The following is a 25795-nucleotide window of genomic DNA, read 5'->3' as shown; positions in this document are numbered from 1 at the left end:
AGTTCTCAATACATTTAACGCGACATACATTTATAGTATCCCGAATTGTATATTTAGCAGTAATATATTTTTAGTTAAACTTAATGTATCTGCGGTCATTCGAGGGGGATGAACATTTGTCCGCAATACAGAGGTATCTGCTATTTAGAAAATAGCGTTATTTTGCAATTTAAATTGCTGTCGTTATATTATTTACATTGGGAAGTATCCGTACGTAATGATTTTACTGTGTTTCTAAAAACAAAGCAATTAAAATTATTTATGATTGATTTTGAGTTAAACTCTACGTCATAACATAATTAGAAGGATATGTTTTTGCATACCAACAATTGATTCTAACGGTATTTTACATTTGTATGTACTGGGTAGGTACCTACATGGCTACATATAAAATCCTGACGTGACTGCAGTTGTTAAACTGTTTAACAATAGTCATGATGAATACTGCTTGTATAGTGAATTGTAAATAGTGATTTCGTACAATCGTAATTTGAAAAATAACCATAATTAACAATATTGATCTTGTAAATATACCAAGAAAAAAATTACCAGGTATTAAAAATAAACACATCCTTGTGGAAACAATGTTTTGTCTTTTACTGCGAAAAAATGATGGTTTTCTATTGTATTATGAAAAAATGTATACGTTTTAGTAAATTAAATAATTAAAGTTCAATTATTTTATCATAACCTAACCTATAGGTACTTGGTAAACGTACGTAAACTATTAAGTTTGCATTGTCTCGTAATAATTAATGACTTTTTAGACCTTTTGTAACAGACGTGGGAAAACTTCTGAATAAAACAATAGTTTTGTTAAGAACTTAATTTTCCTATTTATTTTTTTTATGTAGGTACCTAACTCACTAGCTGTTATGATACATGAGTTATGACAAATGTCCGTTTAAAAAAATCAGTCGAAGATCGTTCATAAAATATATCTATACCGCATTAAATTGTCTTAAGGCAAGCGACTATTATTATATTACTATTGTGCGTTTCATATCGATTTATACGCCTCATCTCTTCTTATATCGCGTCTGTAATAATTTCACCTATTCACCTAATTAGTCGGTTTTTACTTTTCATTACATGTACGCACATGTGCGCTACTATGCTTAATATATTCTATGCATAATGTAGAGACTAGTTGGCAACAAAACAAAATATTTTATGCGCGTAGGTATTATAGTATATTTAGGCGTTTAGCTACACTTTTAAGAATCCAAAAAAGATGTCGGTGTATTATAATGGTCTTATACGGGATTATTATAATATAACATTATAATGTGACGTAGTAGGTATAAGTGCGTACATTGTAGAAAAGAAAAGAGTAAACTATTACAATAAAAAAAAGATCATATCTAGTTATACAAAACCATAATATAAATTCAAGTTTATTGGTGAAAACATGTAGGTCAACCGAGTGTACTACATTATTATATTATATGCACGGTGTCGCCTGTAGTAAATTATATACGATCTGGACACTAAACGGAAGGATTGTTGTTACGACTCTCGATTTGGTTATACGAGTGTAATAAAGATAAAAATAAATAAATATAAAAAACACTCTTATGCATACAATTTAACGATTAATTTGATATTACGATCTATGATGTGTAAAAACATTTTATTTATTTTTTAAATTTAAATACTATTGAATTGCTCACATGCAGCTCGAGTTCAATTTAATATATTCAAATACCTATAATCTATATATATATAGCATAATTATATAAGTACCTTACATTTTATTATCCATTACTTGACAAATTTGATCGTATAATATTATATTAGATATAAACATTATAAACCATAAACGATAAACTAATAAATACATGTATTCAGTTCATTAATATTGTAGTCGATAAAGATAACTTATTTAGTAGGTACATAAATTCGTCAATTTATTTAATTTTCTCAGATATGAATAATAAATTAGTTCAGAATTACTTATAAACATACAATATCAAAAGGAAAACGGAAATAGACTGCATTTTAATTTATGACTAGGTAATTAAAAAAAACACAAAATAGTTTAGTACTTTATAATATAATAATAATTAATATGTTAAGCCAATTACTATTCAAAGTATTACAATTTGATTAATTTTGATTTAGCTGCAACATTTTCATTATGGATTAAACGAAGTAAAATATTTTTATTTTTATTATTTTTTAAAATATAATTTAATTTACGCTCTATTGAATCTTTTGTATTTTATTATTATAATCGATAATGTTAATACTATTTGGAATTTACCTTAAATATTTCACAAAACCAATTACACGCGTAATCAAATTATCCATCAACATCTAGTCATCAATTAACTTCAACAATTCCCTCTAAATTAATCGAATGAAATATTTAAATAATTGATTAAATAACTGAATACCAAAAACAGTATAACTATGTCATTACGTTATTTCATTGAGATTCTTCGTAAATCAATCACAATTATTATTGAATTCATCTACCTAAATTATAATTAAATACGATATTAGTATTGATATGAAAATGCAAATCATTTCTGGAATAAACATATTTTATAGTAATAGTTATACATTACGTGACTGATAAATCTACGTAGAGATTCAAATTTTGAAGACCGTGTATAAAGAGACAATTTTTATTATTTCTATTAGGTATATTATGTTTAGAGAATATTTTAGTTTTCACCAAACCTTATTCAATTCGATTTATCGGTCAAATACTGAAAAATTTTTAAACAATACTTATTCCGATCGCTTAAAACAATATTATGTTATTCATGATAAAAACTGCTGATGCTTAAAGATACACAAGCTCTAAACTCGGAAGTAATCAATACCCTTAGACAATTTTAACTCATGTTAAGAAAATAAACCTCATCAATCTTATATTTTTGTCCACTATTTATACTCCTGTTTGTTGCACTGCTTTACTGCTAATACTGTATATCTATGTACTTATATTGTAAATTAGAATTTATGGGTCCTCACACGAATTATCCCAATGGGGTCCGGTATTTTGAAAAAAAAAAAATTGTATAATAGCATAATACTAAACCTATGCAATAATTTATATAATAATTTTTTTTTTTTGTAAATACTAATAAGTTAGTTATACCTATTAATAACTTTACTAACCTAATCCTAATTTCAGATTAATGATACGTCAAACGGATTATTGGTTACCTTTACACCTATAGCTTCTAATGAAAAAATATGTGTACATAAAATGTGAAATAAATCGTAATAAAAACTTCTTAGTTTTATGTACTCCTTGAGGTAGATAAGTACACCCCATACGATCGATCAAAAATAAAAATATATCATACAATATACGCATACTTACACTATAATATTATATTGTGACAAATCGTATAAATAATCATTTCTGAATAAACCGACCAAAGCTATAAATTATAACAACATTGCAGTTTGAAGTGGTACTGGAAAAAATTGTATGAATATAATAAACAGAGTGCTGTCGGTGGACGTTACCGTTTCCGATTATGGTTTCCGATCGACTGCGTATCGTATAATATATAATACGTGCCTATGGCCTATCTCGATTAATGCGAATAGATATTATTTTATTCATTAGTCATTTTATATTCAATCAAAGCTTCCCGATTGTTGATTGAATGTTATTAAACCTGCATGCACCGATGCACCATTAGTCCCTATAATATTATATGAAATAAGCTTTGAAGACGTGTGTAAAATATTATTTTAGGCGTGTGTAAATGACAATTTTTATCAAATACCACGAAACGTGTATCACCCATTAGTCATCGTGTATGCAGTAAAATATCATTACAGAACTTTTACCGTAAAGGGTACTAAAAGTTTCCAAAAAAAAAAAAAAAACATTTTCAATTCCAGCAAACTAAAAAAGTCCAATTTTGTTTTCCCCAAAAATAATATTTGATTTTTACATATCGGGCGTGATATTTATTATGTTAGTATAATGTTTGAAATAATTGTTTTGTAATTCTGATTTATACTGCAGAATAAATCAGGAATATTATTTTTTATGCGCATCGCCGTCGTGATATTATATTAGTTTTAACTGATTCGTGTAATGAGAGTAAAACTCAAAAACCATACAACAATATCATACCTATTCGCAATTCTTCCGAGTCGAACCACTTAAAATCGATCGACTTATGATAGAATTTAAATCCGAATAAAATATTAATTTTCACGTAAACGAAAATGTTTTGTACGTCAAACGAACCGCATAATCACCCGTTGGGCGGTGTCCGGGCTTGTAACTGCCGTCATAAAATAGGCAAGTGCAATAAGTATGATACGCGATTGGACGACGACAAAGGAAACGTGAAAAATTAAAATAAATGATACGTGTGGGCCGCTGGTGGAAACCCTGTTTGTAGAACGCCACAGTAAGTACCAGATCGTAAATCCAAGCGGTCCCGTTACCCGGAATCCGTTATGGGGTCACGCGGAGACATAATATATCGGATAGGTGAGCAGCTCGCGTGAGGGGTTTCACCAGCGCACGCACACTCACACTAACGCATTATATTATATACATATAATTAATGTATGTATGTATAACGCGTAGTGGATACACCGTGGTCGGTATAATATGCGTTTGTGCGCTGGAAACCGGTCTCCAGGCCGATGGAGTTCGTCGACCGCCCCCACGTTGTCGTCGTGCGCGATGGACATGGCAGCCGGGATCCTGCAGCGGGTGTTAAACCTATCCTCGTCGCCTTCTACGCCTCTCCCGCCTACCCGAAAACCCGCTGGTAAAAGACCACCACCGCTCCCCCGGCGTTGCAACAGCACCAGCAGCAGCAGCGGGATTCGAACTGAATATTTCACGTCCGAATGTAGATTACCGTTTCGGATTTTCGTTCTCACGTGACAGAAAAAAAGATATTTGATATATCGTTTTAATAATAATAATAATAATGACGACGGAGACACGGTGGAGTTTTATAATTTACATACTCACACACACACACACACACACACACACACACACACACACACACACACACACACACACACACACACTACCGGACTTTCCAGACGAGCGCCTGCGAGCGTCCATCGCGTATAAAAAGACGGTCGGTCCACAGTCCAGCATCACACTCGTCTTGTACGCCAAACCGGACGTACCTACGCAACAGATCGACATCAACCACGGTTACAGAGGATTTTAGTTTCCGCAACTAACGCCGCACGACGACAATGGTGTTCAACAAGAAATTGGTTTTGCTGATGGTGTGCATGTCGGCCGCCATGGTGTCTTGCCAAGTGCCCGCGATCGGCGGATGTCCGGAATTCGATTCACACCCAGACTTCGATATGAACAGAGTAAGCATCCTGGTTCCGGTATTTGATTCGCGATGATTTTTCCGGTACATTGATAGCAGTCGGTCCGATATCATCGATATCTGCATATATCGTTCGCCGTTGGTTTTTGTAGGATTCAATAATTGACGCTAGGACTATATACCGGCAATACATACTAATATCTAATATCTAGTACTAACTCATAAGCAGGTGAGATTCCATTTCGTTTTACCGTAAAATACGATGACTGTTGATGGTGATTATGATAATTCAATAGCGTTATTCGTGACTTTTAACTGGTTTAGGTTTTTGGTTTGATTTTCGTAATATAATAGTATATGGGTACCATTTTAATATTTTTTATAATAGCGAGTCCTCTTTTTTTCCGTATCACGGTGGTATTGGCACGCTATGGGTTTTATATTATATTATTATTATTCTCATCTCACGTCCAAGAGATAAAAACTTATGGTGTAGTGTATGAATAACGTTTAACTAAAAAAAATAATTATTCGATAAACAGAACCTTTTAATTTTAATGCTTAGGACTTAATTTTATAGTTTCAGTTTTATTTTAGTTTTGATGAGAAAAAGTGTTTTAAATGATAATTTTTTCGATTTTAATTTACGAATATTATTATACCATAATGAGTTTTATAACATTGGTCCCATAATAAATTATGTTATGAAAAACGATTTAAAAATAATTATGAATTTACTTAATTTAAAACGAATTCCAAAATTATGATTGAATTATTTTGTATTGTTATTTATGCTCTTTTATTTTTAGACAAATTAGTTTTTATAAAAAATTGATTCAATTATACAAAATATATGAAAAAATCCTCCTAATAATAAGATAATAAAAATATATGAATTAATTACACATTTTGTTTTCCACAGTACTTGGGAACATGGTACGAAGCCGAACACTACGTGAACATCTTTGAAATCGGAACTCGTTGCGTGAAAACCAACTACACGAAAGCCGTCGACGGTAGATACCTCGTTTCCAACGAAATCATGAACAGATTGTACGTAAAACAATTGGCCAACGCCTGCCGTTGACATGTTAATATTAAAACAACGTGACATTTTCTTTTTATGTTTTCACAGCACCGGGGTGAAACGCGTGTTGGACGGTGAAATCAGATTGATCGTCAAAGGAGCTGATTCAAAAATGAACGTCAAGTACACAACATTGCCAAGTAAATATTATATTTTATTATTTTGGGTTTAAATCACGGTGTTTATCTTGAAAAAAAAATAAAAAATAAAATGAAAACCAGACATTTTGCTCTTGACGATATCAATTTCGTTCGTAATTCGAAACTCTCGACGGTATCGTTTTACGTTATCGCGTAAAATGCGAGTGTTAATAACCTGTGCTATTTTTATTCACACTTTGCAGTCTCTTACTCGACCGAACAAATGATTTTGGAAACCGACTACGATTCCTTTGCCGTCGTTTGGTCTTGCTCGTCTTATGGAGTGGCCAACACACGTGAGTACTTTTCTTTGCAACTCGATTACTCTCGTAGAGTGATAAACTATAATGCACGTAAATCGAATGTACCTACTGATATGTGATGCGCGCTCGTCTGTTGATCCTCACAGAGAACGCCTGGATCATGACCCGTGAAAAGTTAGCTCCGGGCACCGTCATGCAGAAGGCCTACGGAGTGTTGGACAAGTACAAGTTGAGCAAGAGTTACTTCCGCAAGACGGACCAGAACAGCTGTGCCATCGCCGAAGCTGCACCGAACGATCCCACCAGCGAGAACAAGTGGCGAAGGAGGAGAAGTTTGAACTGAGTGCGCGCTACTATACGACAGCAGTACAAAGATCATAATTATATTTAATAGTGTTAAGAATACGATCATTATTTATTTATTTATATTTATTCGACAGTATCGTGATATGATAAAAAAAAAAAAAAAATACACATAGATTTTAAGCGACGAAATAAGTGTTGTTAAATTTTATTATCACGTTTTCTCGTCGTATACCACCTATATAGAATACTGTGATAAGCTATTTAATTATCACTGTGCGTATGCTAATTGCATGAAAGCTCTTTATGGCTTATTAATGGTGTAAACAAATCGGCCGCTGAAATCAAACACTAATTATTGTCTTTCGTCTTGATGTGTCCACACAAGTTGTGCTACTGAACAAGTTGCAGCCTACGAATAGTTTCAGCTAGGAATAGATTATCAAGTATTATAATATGTCCGTGGCACAATCACAGTGTCTATGTAGATAACACTGTCGAAAATATACCTACGAAGTGTTTGTCCATTTCATTACTAGGTATATATATATATATATATATATATAATGCATATATAATAGTATAATATTATGTGTAAAAAATGTATATACAACCAGTGGCGTCATTTGGGGGGGGGGGCAAGGTGGGCATTTGCCCCTGTCTGATTTTAAAAGCAGCCCTATGGGCCGGTGTCCAGTTGTTGCCGTTTTACCATTATTATATTTTATTAGTGCAAAAACGTGCCTATAATAATGTTATAATAATATTTTTAGTCAAACATTTGCTGTCTGGGAATTTTATAATATTTTCAGAAAATATTATAGTATGTACTAAGAAATTATTGTCACAATGATACATTTTTACTAATTGATAGTTCGAATATATTTAGACGTATGCGGGGACGTACACATTGTATGTATGTATTTATGTAGGTTTGTTTGTGTGAGTGTGTTTTGTGAAGGAAAATGAACAGTTAGTATCATAATCTCGTATAGTTTAATTTCTAAAATCTAAAATGATTACAAATTCTAAAAACAACAACCGATTGACGCTCTTATTATTTATCATTGATCACGGACTTCATAACTTGCGACAGTCGTGTATGATTCAACTATTCTGCGTATTGTGTTAATTTAGTTGAGTACCTAAATTAAAATTAATTTTTTTCGTGACGCATGTTTACATTAATCTTTTAATTTGGGAAAAATATGATCTAAAAAAAATAGATGGGTGGTTAAGGGGTGCGACTAAAAATATAAAATTACCGCAAACTGCTCGAAAAGTATCGGAAATAATTTCTAGCATGTTAATAAACAGACAAAACTGGAGCCGGTAAGCAAGCAATAAAAAAAAAATATATTATAATTTAAGATAATATTAATTTGTAAATATATCATATACTTATATAAGATATATATATATTATATAATATATACTTATATACTTATAATGAATCAGGTAAAATTGATTTATAGATAATGCTGTTAATAGATTTTCAAAAATAAAAAAAAGAAGATATCTTAATAAACTATTAATATTTTTGCGGTTTTTTTTTACCCATTCGGGCCGGTCTAAACCTTTGCCCCCCTCTATTGAAAACTGAAATGACGCCACTGTATACAACCCAAATAAATATCAATAGTAATAATAGTGAGACATGATAAGATATATCAACAACTACACGATAACACATTTTATTTTATTTTTTTACCACCGATTAATATAAATAGGTGGGTACTCTTATAATATAAAAACACTATATTATATTAATCAAACATAATAATACTGTACACGCTCATACACTAATCGGCTAATGTACCCAGCTCTTATATCGTCGATTAAAATAAATACTTTAATAACATGCAGAAATATAATAACATCCTACACACAAGCATCACTCGTACAATGAGCTTATGCATGGGCGTAACTTGGGAAAGTTGTATGGTGATGGGGGGAAACTTTATTTTATGTCGATATACCGTACCTGTGCTTAAAGACTAGATAATATACTTAATGTGTGGAAAGTATAATATAATATTGCCCGAGCTAAATCATTATTGCAGCATGAAAATGTCATACGGTTAATTTTTTTTCAACAGTTAATCGTTTAAAATACTATACTTTTCTTGATAAAATAACTCTTAAAAATCTAAAATGCCTTTTCGATAATACATTTTTCTAATTAATTTATAAAATACTAAGAGTGCCCGCCTCCAGTTCACGCCAATGAGCACACGAATAAAGTTGATACCAGAATGATATATTGTTTATATATTTATTATTTTAATCGGGTCCCGGTATTTATTCTTAATGAACCGCAGGTGCAGGGAGACAACGTGGAAATTATTAGCGAGAAAGTAATAATTAATAATAATATTCCCATCACGATGTTGAACGAACCAAAAGCGTGGCGTATTAAAACGGTACAGTACGTCGATTTTGTTTTTCACTAGTGAAATGTTTTATACAGAACTTTCAATAACTCACAATAGCTATACTATAAGTTCAGTAGTAAAATAATAATATAACACTGACGTGCTGGACGTAATAATCAACGCGTGGGTCGTCGTTCTCATTGGTCGCGCGACTTGCAGGACTTGCGGATCTAAGACACCGTTGAAATAGTTTCCTCGACAGTATACGTACACATAATATAATAACTGGCGCCACTATAACTATTATTTTTTATGTGCACAGGGCAGTCCGCTGCATTTTGCGATTTTTTCGTTTAACCGACACACGAACCAACGGTAAACCGCGGCGGACAACACTGTAAATAATATAATTGTTATTATTATACAGGATGATTCACCAAATGTGCTCACCCACCAATAGTAATTATTTCATAAGTAATGCTTTTATTTAAATTCCGATTATTGAGATTTTCAAACATACTCAGAGACTGTAAATTAAAATACTTTTATTTGTATAATATATACTCCGTGACGATACAATTTTTTTTTCAAAAGAACTACTGACTTTTGTCAGTAAATTACCAATCACATAATAAATCGAAATTCGAACGATTAATTTTCTGAGCTATTTTTTTTTATTTTCACTTTATATATGGAAATCTGAGCTCAGACACTTTATGTATAGTACAATAGTACATAATATAATAACTAAGGATGATTTTCCTATTAATAATGTTTATGCATAAAATGTATAATATTATAATATTACGGTGGTATTATATTTTTGTATAGTAATTACTTATTGTTATTAAATGATACAAATTCAAAAATCTAGTATAATTATTATCAAATTAAAACTCTCATATGTTTTAAACCTATTTTGAGGGAATCTATTCTTACCTAGAGTCTTATAATTCAGAAAATATTAGTTTGAATTATAATTTATAAATATCAACATTTCAAAACAATCCTCTCAACAAGTCACAAAGAAAAGGTCGATTCTAATTTGAAAAAAAAAAGTTTGTCATAGACACTTCTTAAGCGGTATAGATTAGCTATATTAGGTATATATTATAAATTATATATAAATAAAGTCTTTAATACTGAGTTTACTGTATAAGTTCTTAAACAATTTACAATTACGAATTTGAATAAACAATTTACTGGAGTTAAAAATATTCGGGTGGCCATGCATAATATGCTTGTTGAATCACCATCGGTATAATATAATACTATATAATGTATTACTATAGGTACTATTATAAACATCTCTGCCGAGATTATTAAGCAACGGTTTTTGCTCGTTGTCCATTTGGAAACAAACAGTAACTCTGTATGATAATTAATCCAATTCCGAGTAGGTACACCTACATACCCGCGGGAACGCTATATGCGCATAATATCATTATACCGATGGCAAACAGCGCATATTGCCGGAGTAAATTACAATATTATGTTTGTGAGAAAAAAAGCCGTCCAATTATTAGTATCGTTTTATCCGTGGTATTAATTAACGCTGTAATGTACGCGTAGCTGTAATGTACGTTGTAATGTACGCACACGATAAAAAAAAACCGACAATGTGACTGCAGAAATTCGCAGGCGTGTTCGACCAGAGAACCGTTTTTGTTGTAATCGACAATTCGGCAAAATCATGCTGCTGACTACGTGAAACTGACTTTTCAAAAAATAACGCAATTTTTTAATAATATTAATAGTCTGTAAAAATAACCGTCAATATTTAAAATACTATAATAGGTAGGTAATGTATACATTTTTGTAATAAGGATATATTATGATATAGACGATTTTCCAATCAATAAAATAGCCCCTAAGATAATATTGTATATTTATTAAACATACATGACAATTTCGCAAATATAAATGGATTGAGAGGAAGTGATACCCGTATGCGTTGTCTCCGGAGCGAGGAAGCTAGTGGTTTTACAATGGTGTTTATTTATTTTATTTTATCCGGTATACAAAATTTCTACCAGAAGGAGTGCTTCGATTTCAACATATTATAGTATCTTATCTTTTAGCAAGTTGAATCAAGATGGTATTTTATAGAGGTCATTTTTCGATTTTCTCACTAGTTATTTAATGCCACAGGAAAAACTACCGACAAATTACGAAAACCGGCTAAAAATGGGATTTTAATTTCTAACGCTTTGTTTATCACCAGAGCAACGAATAAAAAATAATTATAATATTATTATAATATTAATTCAACTAACAGGCTATAATAATTAATAATAACAATACAATATAAAAAAAATGACTGACAAACCGTCTCCGCTCAGAATCGTTTTTCTTATACAATGACATTGTATCATTGAATTTAAGTTTATTACAATACGTTATACATTGACCCACCTGTAATCTACTGTACAGCAGAGCGACTCCACTTACCTGCTTTTTAATAATGGACATTAGTACAATGTTGGTACTTCTTCAGTATCGTTGACGTCTTTCAGAAAAAATTAAATTAGTAGATTCGTTAAAAACGTAGATAACATACTGAACGCAATATAACATATATATAATATTTTACATAATTGAATGTAACTCTCGAAAAAAAAATAAGGTAATTTTTGGCACGTGTGTCAAAATAATTTGCCACCCCTTACCTAGATAACAATCTTACCTTTAAATGTTATAAGAGGTAATTTCATACTAATTTTGGAAACTATAATCATAATGATCGTTATTCTGAACATAAAATTTGATATATTGCATGTGGATCAGAAAGAGAATAAAAACAGGCTGACATCCTCTAAATCGTATAACTCTAAAAAATCAAATAATTAAAATAATTGTAAATTCAAAACAAAATTGGTACTTAACTTAAGATATTAGATATAAGCATATACAATCCGTTAGCTAAGTTACATTATTTTTTCCATGAATTTTAAATCTGTAACATAAATTGCTACTATAAATGTATAAACGATGTACAAATATTGATACAATTTTTTTTACGAATTTCAAATTAAATGGGGGGGGGGGGGGTTAAATACAATTTACTTCAATAACTATCCTTAATCTATTTAATATTAATGGTAGTGGTGGTTTTACGGTGGTAAAATGATAAATAACTATAGGCACGTTACGACTTACACGAGTATAAATAATTAGCATCATATATGAACATTGAACATTGTGTAAATTATTTAATGTTAATGAATCTTAATCCTAACTTTAATATGTATTTTCGGTACCAACGGGCAACGGTGGATAACTAGAAAGTACTTTCATTAAAAATGTATCTAAATATTATATCTAAAAATCAAATTTTTGTTTTCCATCATATTATTTCGTCCTTAAATTGCCTATATTCAACGCCTTATAATAATAAATTATCACCTCGGTGGTTTTATTCTGATCATAATAAATTATGACAATTATTTATATTTATACGTTAGTTAGTTAGTATATAAGTATTTTACGTTGTTAAAAATAAACTCATTGATTACAAAGTTGATGCATTTTGATTGGATAAAGTTATGTCATAAACAAGTTTTGAATATTTGCACACCGTTATTATACTTACTGTGGCCTGTGGGCTATTCCGAAAACAATTTTATGGAATAATATTCGAAATTTCAAAGTATGATTAAAATTGTGGAACTTTTATAAAACTTTGACTCGTAACTACCCGCTAATAATGTGGTAGAAAGATGGCACAATACTGCACAACGGTTTTCAAAGTAAAGCTTGCGGGCACCGTGTTTCAATTTGGGGAGGAATGTTTAATTTTGATGTTTAGCGTACCTTCAGAGTAATAAATTATTTCAATACAATTACGTATTGATTATGCCGTAATATATTATAGTTAACCAATGTCTAAAATTATGAACCTCAATACCAAAAGTAATAATGTTCGTTGATTTTGCAAACTTTGTGATCAGTTACAGTTCGTAAGAATTAAGTTCTTAATTGATATATCTAATATTATTATAATTAACATTACAATATTGATATAAAATTACCCACGTCACATTTCATTTAAATTTAGACCAATCCTATAATTTCGTGGAATTATGTACCATATAAAATATCAAACTAAAGTATAATATTTATTATTTTATGTTCATAGTAGGTAGGTATAATATTAGGTAATACAATATTATACTTAAATCGTACATCCACATCGGACCTATTGTAAATTTTCACATTTAAACACAAAGACTAAAAAATATCGGAATCAATTGTTTCTAATCAAAATAATATTTAACTATATTTCAGTCGAAGATAGATAGAAGAGTCTGTACTGGCCATTCGGTACGTCCAAAAAATATAATAATATAATAATATATAACTACATGATTTTTTTTTGGCAATTTATTATATTGTGTAAGCAATCGCAATTCGCTCATGGCACACCGAATAATTACTTAGGTAGTAAATGTAAATAAAGAAAATCGATACATAAAAAAATGGTAGTTAAATTGTTATGGAAATATAATTATTTAAAACTTAAAATATATGAACCGGAAGAAACTTGTAAAATTAAGCTGTTTGTAACTTTTTTGTACTTCGATTATACTATATAAAAATGTATGGTATATTTAAATTATTATGAGACCATAAAAACAATAAAACATTATACATTCTTTTTTATTAGAAATCGATTATCTGAATTTGGTCACGTGTATTATATACTGCGAATTATATACTCAAATTGGTTAAACTTAATCGAAACAAATTAAAAAGTTTATTGTATATAAAATACACAAGATTATATTATATTGAACATCAATATTATATTTACAAAGAAAATTGTATATGCACATTGTACATAATAAAGTTTCAGAGTAAAATATAAATTAAGTATAGTAGATACCCTGGTACCATAGAGGTAGAGGTAAAATCAATCTTAATTAAACAGCTATATTTCGCCGAGATCAAAAAGTAAAAAAAAACCATCAGAACAACAAAACTTAGAATTAAAAACATTTGCAGAAACTAAACTAATAAAAAATTACAATAAAGAAATTAGGTACTCATAAAAAGAAGAAAAGTCGAAACAAAAATAATATAAATATAAGTAAAACCAATGAATGCAAAACTTATTTATTTTTAGCTTTAATAAAAGTTCATGCAACTGATAAAATTTCAAGATAAATTAATATTTTTTTTATGTTGTCAGCCTAATTGAAAAATGTTTAATCACTATTAGAAAATATTTTAATCGTTTTACATAGGTAGCGAACAATGAATGTGCCTTGAAAATTAACATGGACTACATGACGCATTATTCACCTATGATCACCTAGTTTATAATTGTATTAACCATTTCTCTCCTAATACGACTAATTTTTTTTTTAATTATGTTATTTAACCTCAGTTATCAATGACGGTAAAATTTTATGACATGCCATAACCATAAAATGATGTACGATCATATTATTATATGAATGAACAAAAATTATCATCATATTGTTTCGTCACTTACACATAAGATATTCAGAACAATGGTGAATTTCTGTTCACAAAAGATACGGTGAATATGTATGATAAATATAATATACAGCTTTCCGAGGATATGATTTTGGAAAAATTTTATTAATGTACACAATCTTTATGATATCTCAATTATTATCTAAGTGTTATAGGTATATATTAAGGCTATATCCTTTTATCAATTTTAACACGCTGTATGTACAAACACTTATTTTCTCAATAAATAATTGTAATCACTTAGAAAATGTGTGTAACATGTCAAATAGATCATTCATTTTGTTATTATATTCATTCAGATTAACGTAACCAACCGTAATGTTGACATTTTATGTTAAATTTCTCATTACCTCATTAATGACATATTAATATTGGATTCTTTCATATTTTTAATAATTAATTTGCTTATGAACAAATATTTTTGTTTGCTACTAATTACAATGGAATTATGTAAGTGTAGGTTTAGACATTTATGTGGCATTTAATTCCTTTATTATTATACTATGTAGAACAGGGGTGGCCAAACTTTTTTTGGTCACGATCTACTAAAAATATACTTCACCTTTGAAGATCGACTTTTATAGACAATTTTTTTTATTATTGAATAACTATAATTATTAAGAAACATACTTGCATAAAGTGGATATAAACATACAATAAGTATTATAAGCTAATTGCTAAAAATAATATAATAATAAATAATAATTTCTAAAATCTTGTTTTATTCTTACTATGTTATTGTTAAGCTATCATAGTCTATACTAGCGGCTTTTAAATAATAATAAAAAAAAATTTCTAAAATCTAATTAGATAAGTTTGATTAACATATTATTTTGTTGATCCGAGCATTGTTGAAGTGTGACATTGCATGTCGTTGACCAATTGGTCGTAATCTGGCGAATAGTTGCTAACTGCTAATCGAAGACACTGCTCCAAATGGTCATCAGAGAGCATAGATCGGAATTCTGTTTTTATAATTTTCATGTGAAAAAATGCTGTTCCGCACAAATATGTGGATCCAAAATAAGTATGTAACTGCAAAGCTACATTTCTCAAACCCGGATATTTTTCTTCACTCGGTAAATTCCAAAAATTTGTTTCAGAACCTCGAGCTTTGAGGAATATAATATTATCTGATTTAATTTTCATAATTTCAGATTCAAATTTTGTAGAATCCATATTAAACAAATTGCTTATTTGTGTAGAAATATTTTCAATATTGTTTGTTTCGGAGAAAGGAAAAGACATAAATGTAATAATCGGCTCTAATTTTTGAATATCTTTAAATCGTCTTTCAAATTCATTGTACACTTTTTCAACCTCAGAGCAATATATTTCCACTGCCACTGTAGATTTTTGCTTTTCAAAAAAATCTTTTAAGTTTGAAAATTATTCAAATTAGATTCATTTAATTGTGACTTGAGTAATATCAATTTTGATTTAAAACCATTTATAGAACTCAATAACTTAATTGTTGTCCCATCTTTTCCTTGAAGTTCAACATTCAAAGTGTTTAAATGAGCCGTTATATCTGTTAAAAAAGCTAAGTTTTGAAGCCATGTATTATTTGTTAAACAATCATAATTATCGCCTTTGGATTCTAAAAACTCTATTATTTCAGGAAGTAAGCACTGAAACCTTTCTAGAAATTTACCACGGCTCAAACATTTATTATCCGTATGCAGTAATAAATCACGATGCTAAAAATCATTTTCTTTTAATTGTAATTTAAAAAGTCGCCTTTGCAAGCTTTGTGGACGTATAGAATTGGCTATTTTAAAAGCAATGTCCATTATACTACTTATATTCAATATTTTTCCACACAATGCTTGTTGATGAATCACACAATGGAACGTTATAAAATTTTGGAAAATTATTATCATTCTTGCACAAAGCAATAAAACCATTATTTTTACCTCTCATAGCTGGAGCTCCATCAGTCGTAATACAAACTAATTTATACAAAGGTAAATTTGATTTATTGACAAAATTAATGAAAGCTTGATAAATATCCACACCTCATATCGTACTTTTCATAGGGATTATAGTTAATAATTCTTCTTTTGAATTAAAATTTGAACTAGTCGTATAAATATACATAGTTGAGCGGTATCTGTTATGTCTGTTGATTCGTCGAAATTGAAGTGAAAAATAAACGCATTCATTAATGTCTTGTTTTAATATTTCAACTAAATTTTGTCCTATAGATTCTACTCTTCTAGTCACAGTTATACGAGATAATTGTAAATCGTATATAGCTGATAAAATTTCTGATTTATTTTTAAAGTTTTCAAATAAAGCATCTGCGCCTTCTCAAAAAGCTTGTTTTACTATTTCACCGGTTTGAAATGATTTTTTATTCTTAGCTAAAACATGACTAATTCGAAATGAAGCAATTGTTGCTGCTTTGGATTTTAAAACTGGTTTAGTAAAAATCAATTGTTGTTTATCAATTTCAAGTTTTAATTTTTCTAATTGCTTTTTACGTACTTCAGTTTTAGGAGGGAAATCTATATCAAATTTTGAATGCGTAGTTCTAAAATGTCTTTCTAGATTACCTTTTTGTTGTAGTGTATATTGTTATTTGACATATCAAACATATGCACTTGTCTTTTAACATTGTAAAAAAAAAATCCATTTCCCATTATTGATGAAAATGATACGTTTTTTGTTTCTTATGTGCACTCATAATTATAAATTTTAAAGAACTTAAATACGTTATTATAAATTTAATACAACAGACACCGAATGAACACAGTGAAATTAACATTCGTGAACGATAAACATTTGACACACGAAACCAGATTAAAAGATAAAAATTAAACAGATAAAACTTATCGATAATTCTATAAGTAATTCGTGCGCGTGTCCCTAAAAATAAATTCTAACATGATCGACTTTGAAATTGTCCGCGATCGACCGTTTGGCCGCCCCTGATTTAGAACATCATTTAATTATGTATTATTGAATTTGAACTGTTAAGTAATTTTAAATGCAGAGTGAAGCATCATGTATTGTATTTTTCTTTTAAACTCTTTTTACATAGTAGAAAAATTACATCAGTTTTCAATCTAACCGCACAAGTAAGAAAGTGAACTTGGTAAGTACTTTGATAGATCCAAAGACGGAAATTCCTTGTACTTTTCTTAATAATCAGGAAAAACACAAAAAAAAAAATCGGAGAAGTGAGTAATGCTCTGCTGTACATGAGGTTTCTAAAAAGTCAATATAATATGGATGTACTAAATTTAAACTCAATGATAAAAATCATTATAGTTATACGAAAAACGATTTTGAGCGAAGACGGCTTATCAGCGTACAATACTACTAGGTAAATATATTTTATGAAATTATTGTAATTAATATATCATCTATCCAGGACAAAATAAAAAATTTTGCCAACAAACATGTGAAAAAACTTGAGCTGTACTCCAATGCAACCACTAAAAAACTTTTTGATAACTCGCAAGAAATTAGGCACCTCAAACTCCCGAAGCCATCAAGTAAATTAGTTTAAGTGACTTAGGCTAAGGAAATGACCTATCTCATTGGAGGTACAACCCCTAACATGTTCATGTATAATATATATTTAAGTAATTATTATTATTTTATATTACTTATCATATTTTATTCCGGTGAACTTGTTCTTTTTAATAAAGGTAGTAAAACTTGTTGGGAACCTTCTATTAAAATTTCTAATATTAGCCATGAAAATAAAAACTTTCATGAATTTCTACATGAAAAATAAATTACAAAATTTGAAAAATGTTCTCATGGTTATAAATAGTTCATAAAGAATCAAAATTGTTTAACAATTCTATCATGTATGAAAAATGCTAATATAAATATTTCATGAACATTTCAAGAGTCTGCGGTTATTCGTTTTGGAATTACAACAAAATCTCAAAAATCGATTAATGGGAATTCGATTATTTACCGCTAAATATCGAATATCGTAATTATTATAAGTTCAGACGCGCATGAAAAATTAATGTTCAGCTTAGGTATATTTTCTTATTTTGGAATCGACCAAACAAAAATATTTTATAAAATTATAACAATATATTTCATCATCGCGCTGTAGTAGAAAATAGAAATAGAATATTTCCAAGATTTATTAATTATTGTTATGGTTATAAATGATAATCACACGTTACGTTTACCGATAACAATTTAAAAAAAAGTTAATTAAAAATTAATAACCATAGACACTTTTTTCTCTAGGTCTATGTTTGTATTATAATATTTTATATTACATTACATAGCACATATACTTTTGTGTTTTTATACACTTTTGAAGGAATCCAATAATTTCAGACTGGGTCAAATAACTTGATAATTTAATAAGATCTTACCTAAGTTTAAGCGTTTAATGTTAAAACATATTTGTCGAAAAACGATAAATTGGAAACTATAAGAATACAAACTCTTGTTGGTTATATTGTATTTTAAATTTGATATAGGTATATGAGCATTTGAAGTTTCACATTTGTCAAAATCGTGAATAAGTATTTTCTAATTAAATATTTATAAAATGTTCAATGTTTATAGCTCTATGCTTAAGTTTATACAGGCCTTAACCAAAAGTTCCTCATAAGTAGTTCTTACCGAAACTCAAATATCTTAAAAATATAAAACTATACATTTTTTAGAAGACATTTTAAGGACATCGGAATTACCATTAATTTTTAAGGTCGAACTCGACCATGGGCGGCATTTTTTTCGGACAGTCACGGTGTCCGGAGAAAGAGGTCACTATCACCAACTCGGGCTTTGCAGATACCTACAGGTGCCCACTTAAAAATTCTGCCAAAAAACAAACACACACGTGTTCAAAACCTACAGTACCCTCCCCCACAGTTCCACAGGCTAATGACCTCAGTGTCAAAGCCTCAACCCCCCCACCAAAAAAAAAAATACAAGTACAATGTATTGTATAAATTAATTTGTATTCAAAATATACATCGTACGTAAGATCGTATTACAAATATGTCTAATAATTATGATTATTATGTTAAATATATTTTTAATTTATGTGTCTGTAAAACATAAATAGATTATAACGCAATGTATTATTGTTTATTTGTTAACATGTTAATAATAACTTATTATGTTATTTTCATAAAAAAAAACTCTTGCAAGTACACAAACATCGTGCTAATATTCATTTATTTTTTAATAGGACATTAACAACACTGAGTAATTACACATCTAAACTAACTTAATTATAATTTAATAAAATAAAATAAATTTCAATTTTTAAACACCATATTTTACCATGATATGTGCGTCTATCTCCTAAATAAACGTTAATTTTATTTAAGCCATTATATTATATTTGAATCATTGTGAAATTACATTTTAATGGAACGAATATTTTTTTTATCCATTGAAACAAAACAAATGATCATTCTAAAACATTCAAGCGTACTTAACTTTCAAATATTTAAACGTGAGTTGTCGGGCCCCATTTATGCCAGTAAAAAGGGTAAACTCGACAGTAATTTAATTTGAAAAACAAAAAGGGTTTTAAATTAATTTATTTTAATGTAAAATGAGGAAATTAAATACAAGCGGAAGGTAAAATTTGTACAAAGACCGAAAACAAAATAAGCATCCTATTAAGTCAATTCGTCAAAGTTTGTATAAAATTATTAATATTATCATAATATATTATAAAAAAATATGTACATTCATTTTATTTTTTTTTATTCGCAGTATTAAAAAATATTTTATAGGTAATTTAATAAAATATAGTGTATGGATCCTTCCAATACAAAAACGCACTATTACCTATCAGGTGAAGTATAACTTTTTAAAATTAAAATGTAAAAAGAGCTGAAGCTGATGTAATTATTCGTAATATTTATTAATTGAAGATATTGATTCTTCTGACCCTTTTCTGCAAATTGTTTTAATTTTAAAGTTTCATCTTTTTATTCAAGTCTTGTCTCCCCTTTTATACTTCCTGTGTACTCGACTAATAATGTATAAACCAACTTATTGTTAAAATTACAAGGATTGCCAACGAGAATTTATCCATTTAGCTATAATTATTTTTTAAAACAATTCCTTTGATTACTTTTGTAAATTATCAAAAATGTTTATATTAATATAGCACCAGATGTACTATAATGTATTATGTCAAACTTAGTAATTATATATACACATTATGTACCGAGTTAGATAAATTGTAAAATTACTGTATAAAAATCTAATTTAAGTTTTTATTCTAATAATTAGTACCTAATTACTTTTGGTCATAAGTCTGTATTTTTGAAAATGGACAAAATCAAAATTATGACTTGAATTATTGTTCACATAATATACTTTAAGTATTTGATTTCATCACATCAGTTATGTAATAGAATATTTTAATCAGTTATATGGACGGGATCGGTTTTCTTTAAATTTATATTTTTATTCGTACACGTCTACGACACGCACTGCGTGTTCCGAGATGCCTTCTATTAAGGGGCCATAATTTGGTACTACATATTTTTTTTTTTGTAAAATGTCAGAACGATATTTCAGTAAGAGAATAAAACTAATTTATAAGATTATAATATTTAATAGTTATATTACCTTTAAATATAATCTAAATTCTAAATTCATAGATTTGTATATGTTTTATAATTAAACAGATAAGGGGCAGCTGCCCATAAGAATACAGTCTACCATGTTATGTTGCTTAATTAAATTGGTACGTACGACGTACATAGAACCTTATAAAAATGTTGGTATATAAAAATTTTAATACCTAAACATTTTTAAGAGCATGAATTTCTATATGAGTGTATGTATTTTAATGATATAAAAATTGATAACCAAATAAAAAAAATATTGCATAAATTGTGAAGGTACTTATCGGTGTTGACTTAACCATTGACCATATACCTAACCTTAATGGCGTTAGTATACCGTATATAACTACTTATTATTACTGCACAAAATTAATACTTATGCAATAGCGATATTAACGTATTTGATATGTAGACAACTTATGGTTCGTCTCCGTGTTCGGATATAATACTTGAACTACACAGACCAGTAAGAATTAAAAAAAAAAATTTAACCAACTGCTAAAAAAAATGAGGTCAGTTAAGTTTGATGTGAGATGCCTGTGTAATAATTTCTGTATTAAGTCAAAGCGTCAAAATAATCACGAATGATTCTCAAACATTTCTTTTGCGTGGCTTCTTAAATATTAAACGACTCTCCCGTCATAACAGAAGATTTTATGACATACAAATACAAAACTGTGTAGTATAGTTCTTAGAAAACGAATATATTCCGATAAGTAGGTATAGTTACGAGCACGTTATCGCCTATAGGTACATAATATACGAAATAAATATATTATACGACAGTATAACATGTTGTGGTAAAATGCTGTGAAATGGAAAAAACCGATAAACCCAATTTTAACCGGTAAAAAACAATACATGATATCTGCGGCCCTTACATAGAATTTATTTTCACTTAACCAGGTATGATAAACACATTACAAATTTACCACGCGGTGTATATTAATTAGTGGGTCACGGTTACGTTACGTCTTATTTAATGTATATAGGTGCACATATTTCGTCGAAGAGCATACAATATATTACCGCTCGCGACGGGCTGTAAGTATAAAACCGTATCCATAGTTGATCTATGTATAATTAATAATTATAGATTTCATATCAACATCATAAATGCATCATAAATCATAATTGTATTTTGAAAAAAAACCGTGCAAGTGGCACAAGTTTAGTGTTGAAGTATACTTTTCGGTTTCTATGGATGTACGAGAAAAACAGCCGAAACACAATGTATATCAGCTATGTCGAATTATATACGCATGAGTCATGATGAGATCATGACACATTGACACAACGCTCGAGGCAGTATTGCACAAACGTTTCACCTCAATTGTACAAATACCTACATATATACTTAGCCATACATTACGAACAATAATTGTATTAAGTCTGTTAATAATACTATCACAATATGGCAGAAAGTCGTTACCTAACCAATCGAGAAATGTGCCGACACCGATCACTCGTGTAATATCCATCAAAATCGTACTGTTATAGATGATCATGTACGAAGTATAATAACTTACTATTGTTTGTAGAATTTCGTTACGTGCCTACCTAGCTATAATAATAGTTTTATAACACAGAGTTATAATCCTCCTGCAGTAGCTGCAGTTTAAAATTACACATATTTTGTGCATGAAACTTCATAGTTGGGTACTTCATATTAACTACATGCAGAAAGATTGTGATGGTTACATTAACGTTTTTTGAGTATGAAAATATATTGGTTTTTTTTCCTGACACACGAAAATGAAAAAAAATTTTAATAGTACCTATAGGTTAGGTTAATCAGAAACTTAGGTTGAATCAACACGTAAAATCCATAAAATATTTTGTTAAAATAAGGCTAGATCTATTAAAAAACACACCACTTAGTATTATAAATTGCAAAAATCTCATAGTTTATACAAAATACAAACTAATTAAAATATGGATACTAAATTCACATGGCAACATTTGATTTTTATATATAAGTAATACAGCCGAATAGTCGATTCTCAATAACTATCGAATCTGAAGGAAATAGAAAAACTGGTGCGTGTAGTGCTTACGCGTGGATGAAGTGAAACTTAATACAGTAATACAAAAACAACAATAAATAAATAATAATAATAATAATAATCCCTATACCTAGCATTTGGTTATCAGCTGAAAATGCCGTCATAAACCTGATACCAACATGGCAGATACCTCACTCGTAATAATATTTTTGTCATGACTGCACCGAAATTGTAGTTTTCGATGACGGTTGAAGCGTTGGAAAGAGACCTTTTTCCGTCCGGCTGGTGGTAAAGTGAAAATCCCCGAAAGTGTTGGGCGTATCCCCTTTACAACCAGACACTAAAATTTATACCATGGTCCTTACGAAACATACAATTTAGGTTAAATATTATTATAACCTCCCTGCATGACGCGGAAACATTTTTCTTTCATAAAGTAGAGCAGGTTAGGTGCCAATAACAAGCAAAAACGAATTCTTATGGTGCCAATAACTATACAAGTTTCCCTATTATAATATTCATCTTTTTAACGATAATTGTTAATCAATTTTTATTTCACTCTTAATGTAAAAATATTTTTTCTTTATATATTTGGGACATAATCTCGTAAAGCCGTATTTTTTGACTTATCTTCTTTTCCCCCAAGTGTACAGAATATTACAAAAAATTAATTGAAGAATAAATCAAAATATTGGTTAAATACATTTTAATTAATATCTTCTTTTACCTATTATTATTGTTGGATTTTTTCATAGTTTTCTTTAAAAGGATTTACATTTCGGTAAATACGCCATAAAATATACAAATTATGAAAAAGAGGTAGAATTAATGTGAATATTCAAAATCGAAATACTTGGATGATAGTTGAAACTTCTATAGTAGACAGTATATTGGTCATGGGATATTCATGTCCGCATAATGTTTGTAGTACATACCAAATAAATACATTAATATTATACCTATGACTTGATTTAGTTTTTTTTTAATTTCAGAAATTCAATTATTTAAAACAATAGTTTGAAAAACAAACCCTAGTATGTATATATTTAAAAGAATATTAAAGTTCAGATATAGCCAATATTTTGATATAATAGTATTAGACATTAGTAGATCTTGAAGGAAAAATATACCGAAATTGATTATGCTAATACATATTCTAATCAATTATACGCTATGTAAGTTTAACATTCGATAATTTAATAATTATATAAAAATCATAGGTTTTGGTATGTAAAATAGGTTATGACGTAAAAATTGTCCAGTACATAAGTTTGAAAAAAACTCACCTAATGTTATGTATACAGGAAGATGGACTATATAACCATTTATGGACGCCTCGGAGAAGAATAATTCCAAAGACTCGTAAAAACAAGCGCACGCGCATCGTATATTATTATAAAGAATCGGTCTTGGGTTATATAGGGTAAATCGTATACAGTCCGTGCTGTCATGGCAGGAGAGGTGGGGTTGGGACAAAATAAAAGCGTTTCTAGTTTGCCTTTTCTCGTTTCCTTTCTTTTGAAGGTTTTTTTATTCCTTATCCTTTGCCCATCCGAGGTGGTAATAAAAAAAAGTGCAGTGCATTGTCGTGGTTGGCGTAGTCACTACTCACGATTAAAACGACTTTTATTGGTATCGCATTTATACATTGTGGACTCGTTTTATCATCTATTCGAGCATTTTTTTTTCATCTTATTACCCGTTGTGCGTGTGTTATTTTTGAAGAGCAAATAGCAATAACACGTGGGTAGTCGTTAACATACAACTACTGCGCTATAACAGCCACTCGACGTCTCGGGGGTCCGGTACGTATTTAGATTATTTGGATAATTAGGGTGAGAAAATTAGGTCAGCAACCCTGTAATATATTGAATAGTTTATTTTTTTTGTATTCGTATGGAAGTACGAAAGTAATATGGATTGTAAGTTGTTACTCATTATCTTTTTATTTGTATTATATTATTCATATACTACGAATCATAGGTACCTATAAGCATGATTTTAAAAACCTAATATATCTTAATTTACTATGTAGTTATTCATTTGGGAGTTTTTTACTTGGAACAAATAATATTTTTTTGTGACATTATGCAGTTTTAGATTAAAAATGTTACGATTTTATGGTTATTTTTCGAACACACATTGTGTTACACGGCGCAATGGGTAGGCAATATAGGTACATGCCTGCGCCGAGGAATATCTTTTTGGCGTATTCTGGTATTCAACATTGTTATAGCT

General features: G+C 29.4%; 1 protein-coding gene across 1 annotated transcript; it reads left to right on the top strand.

The window, feature by feature from the left end:
* The first annotated feature begins 5103 nt into the window (after positions 1 to 5103).
* Positions 5104 to 7285, top strand: LOC132942792 (apolipoprotein D-like). The gene is made up of 5 exons (XM_061011438.1): positions 5104 to 5337; positions 6220 to 6350; positions 6433 to 6524; positions 6728 to 6820; positions 6934 to 7285. The coding sequence occupies exons 1-5, from the start codon at positions 5212 to 5214 to the stop codon at positions 7128 to 7130; spliced, it is 639 nt and encodes a 212-aa protein (XP_060867421.1). The 5' UTR covers positions 5104 to 5211; the 3' UTR covers positions 7131 to 7285.
* The last annotated feature ends 18510 nt before the right edge of the window (positions 7286 to 25795 follow it).

Source organism: Metopolophium dirhodum, chromosome 4 (assembly GCF_019925205.1).
Source record: "Metopolophium dirhodum isolate CAU chromosome 4, ASM1992520v1, whole genome shotgun sequence".
NCBI lineage: Eukaryota > Metazoa > Arthropoda > Insecta > Hemiptera > Aphididae > Metopolophium > Metopolophium dirhodum.
Note: the sequence above shows the minus strand (reverse complement) of the source record. Positions and strands in the feature narration are given on the sequence as shown.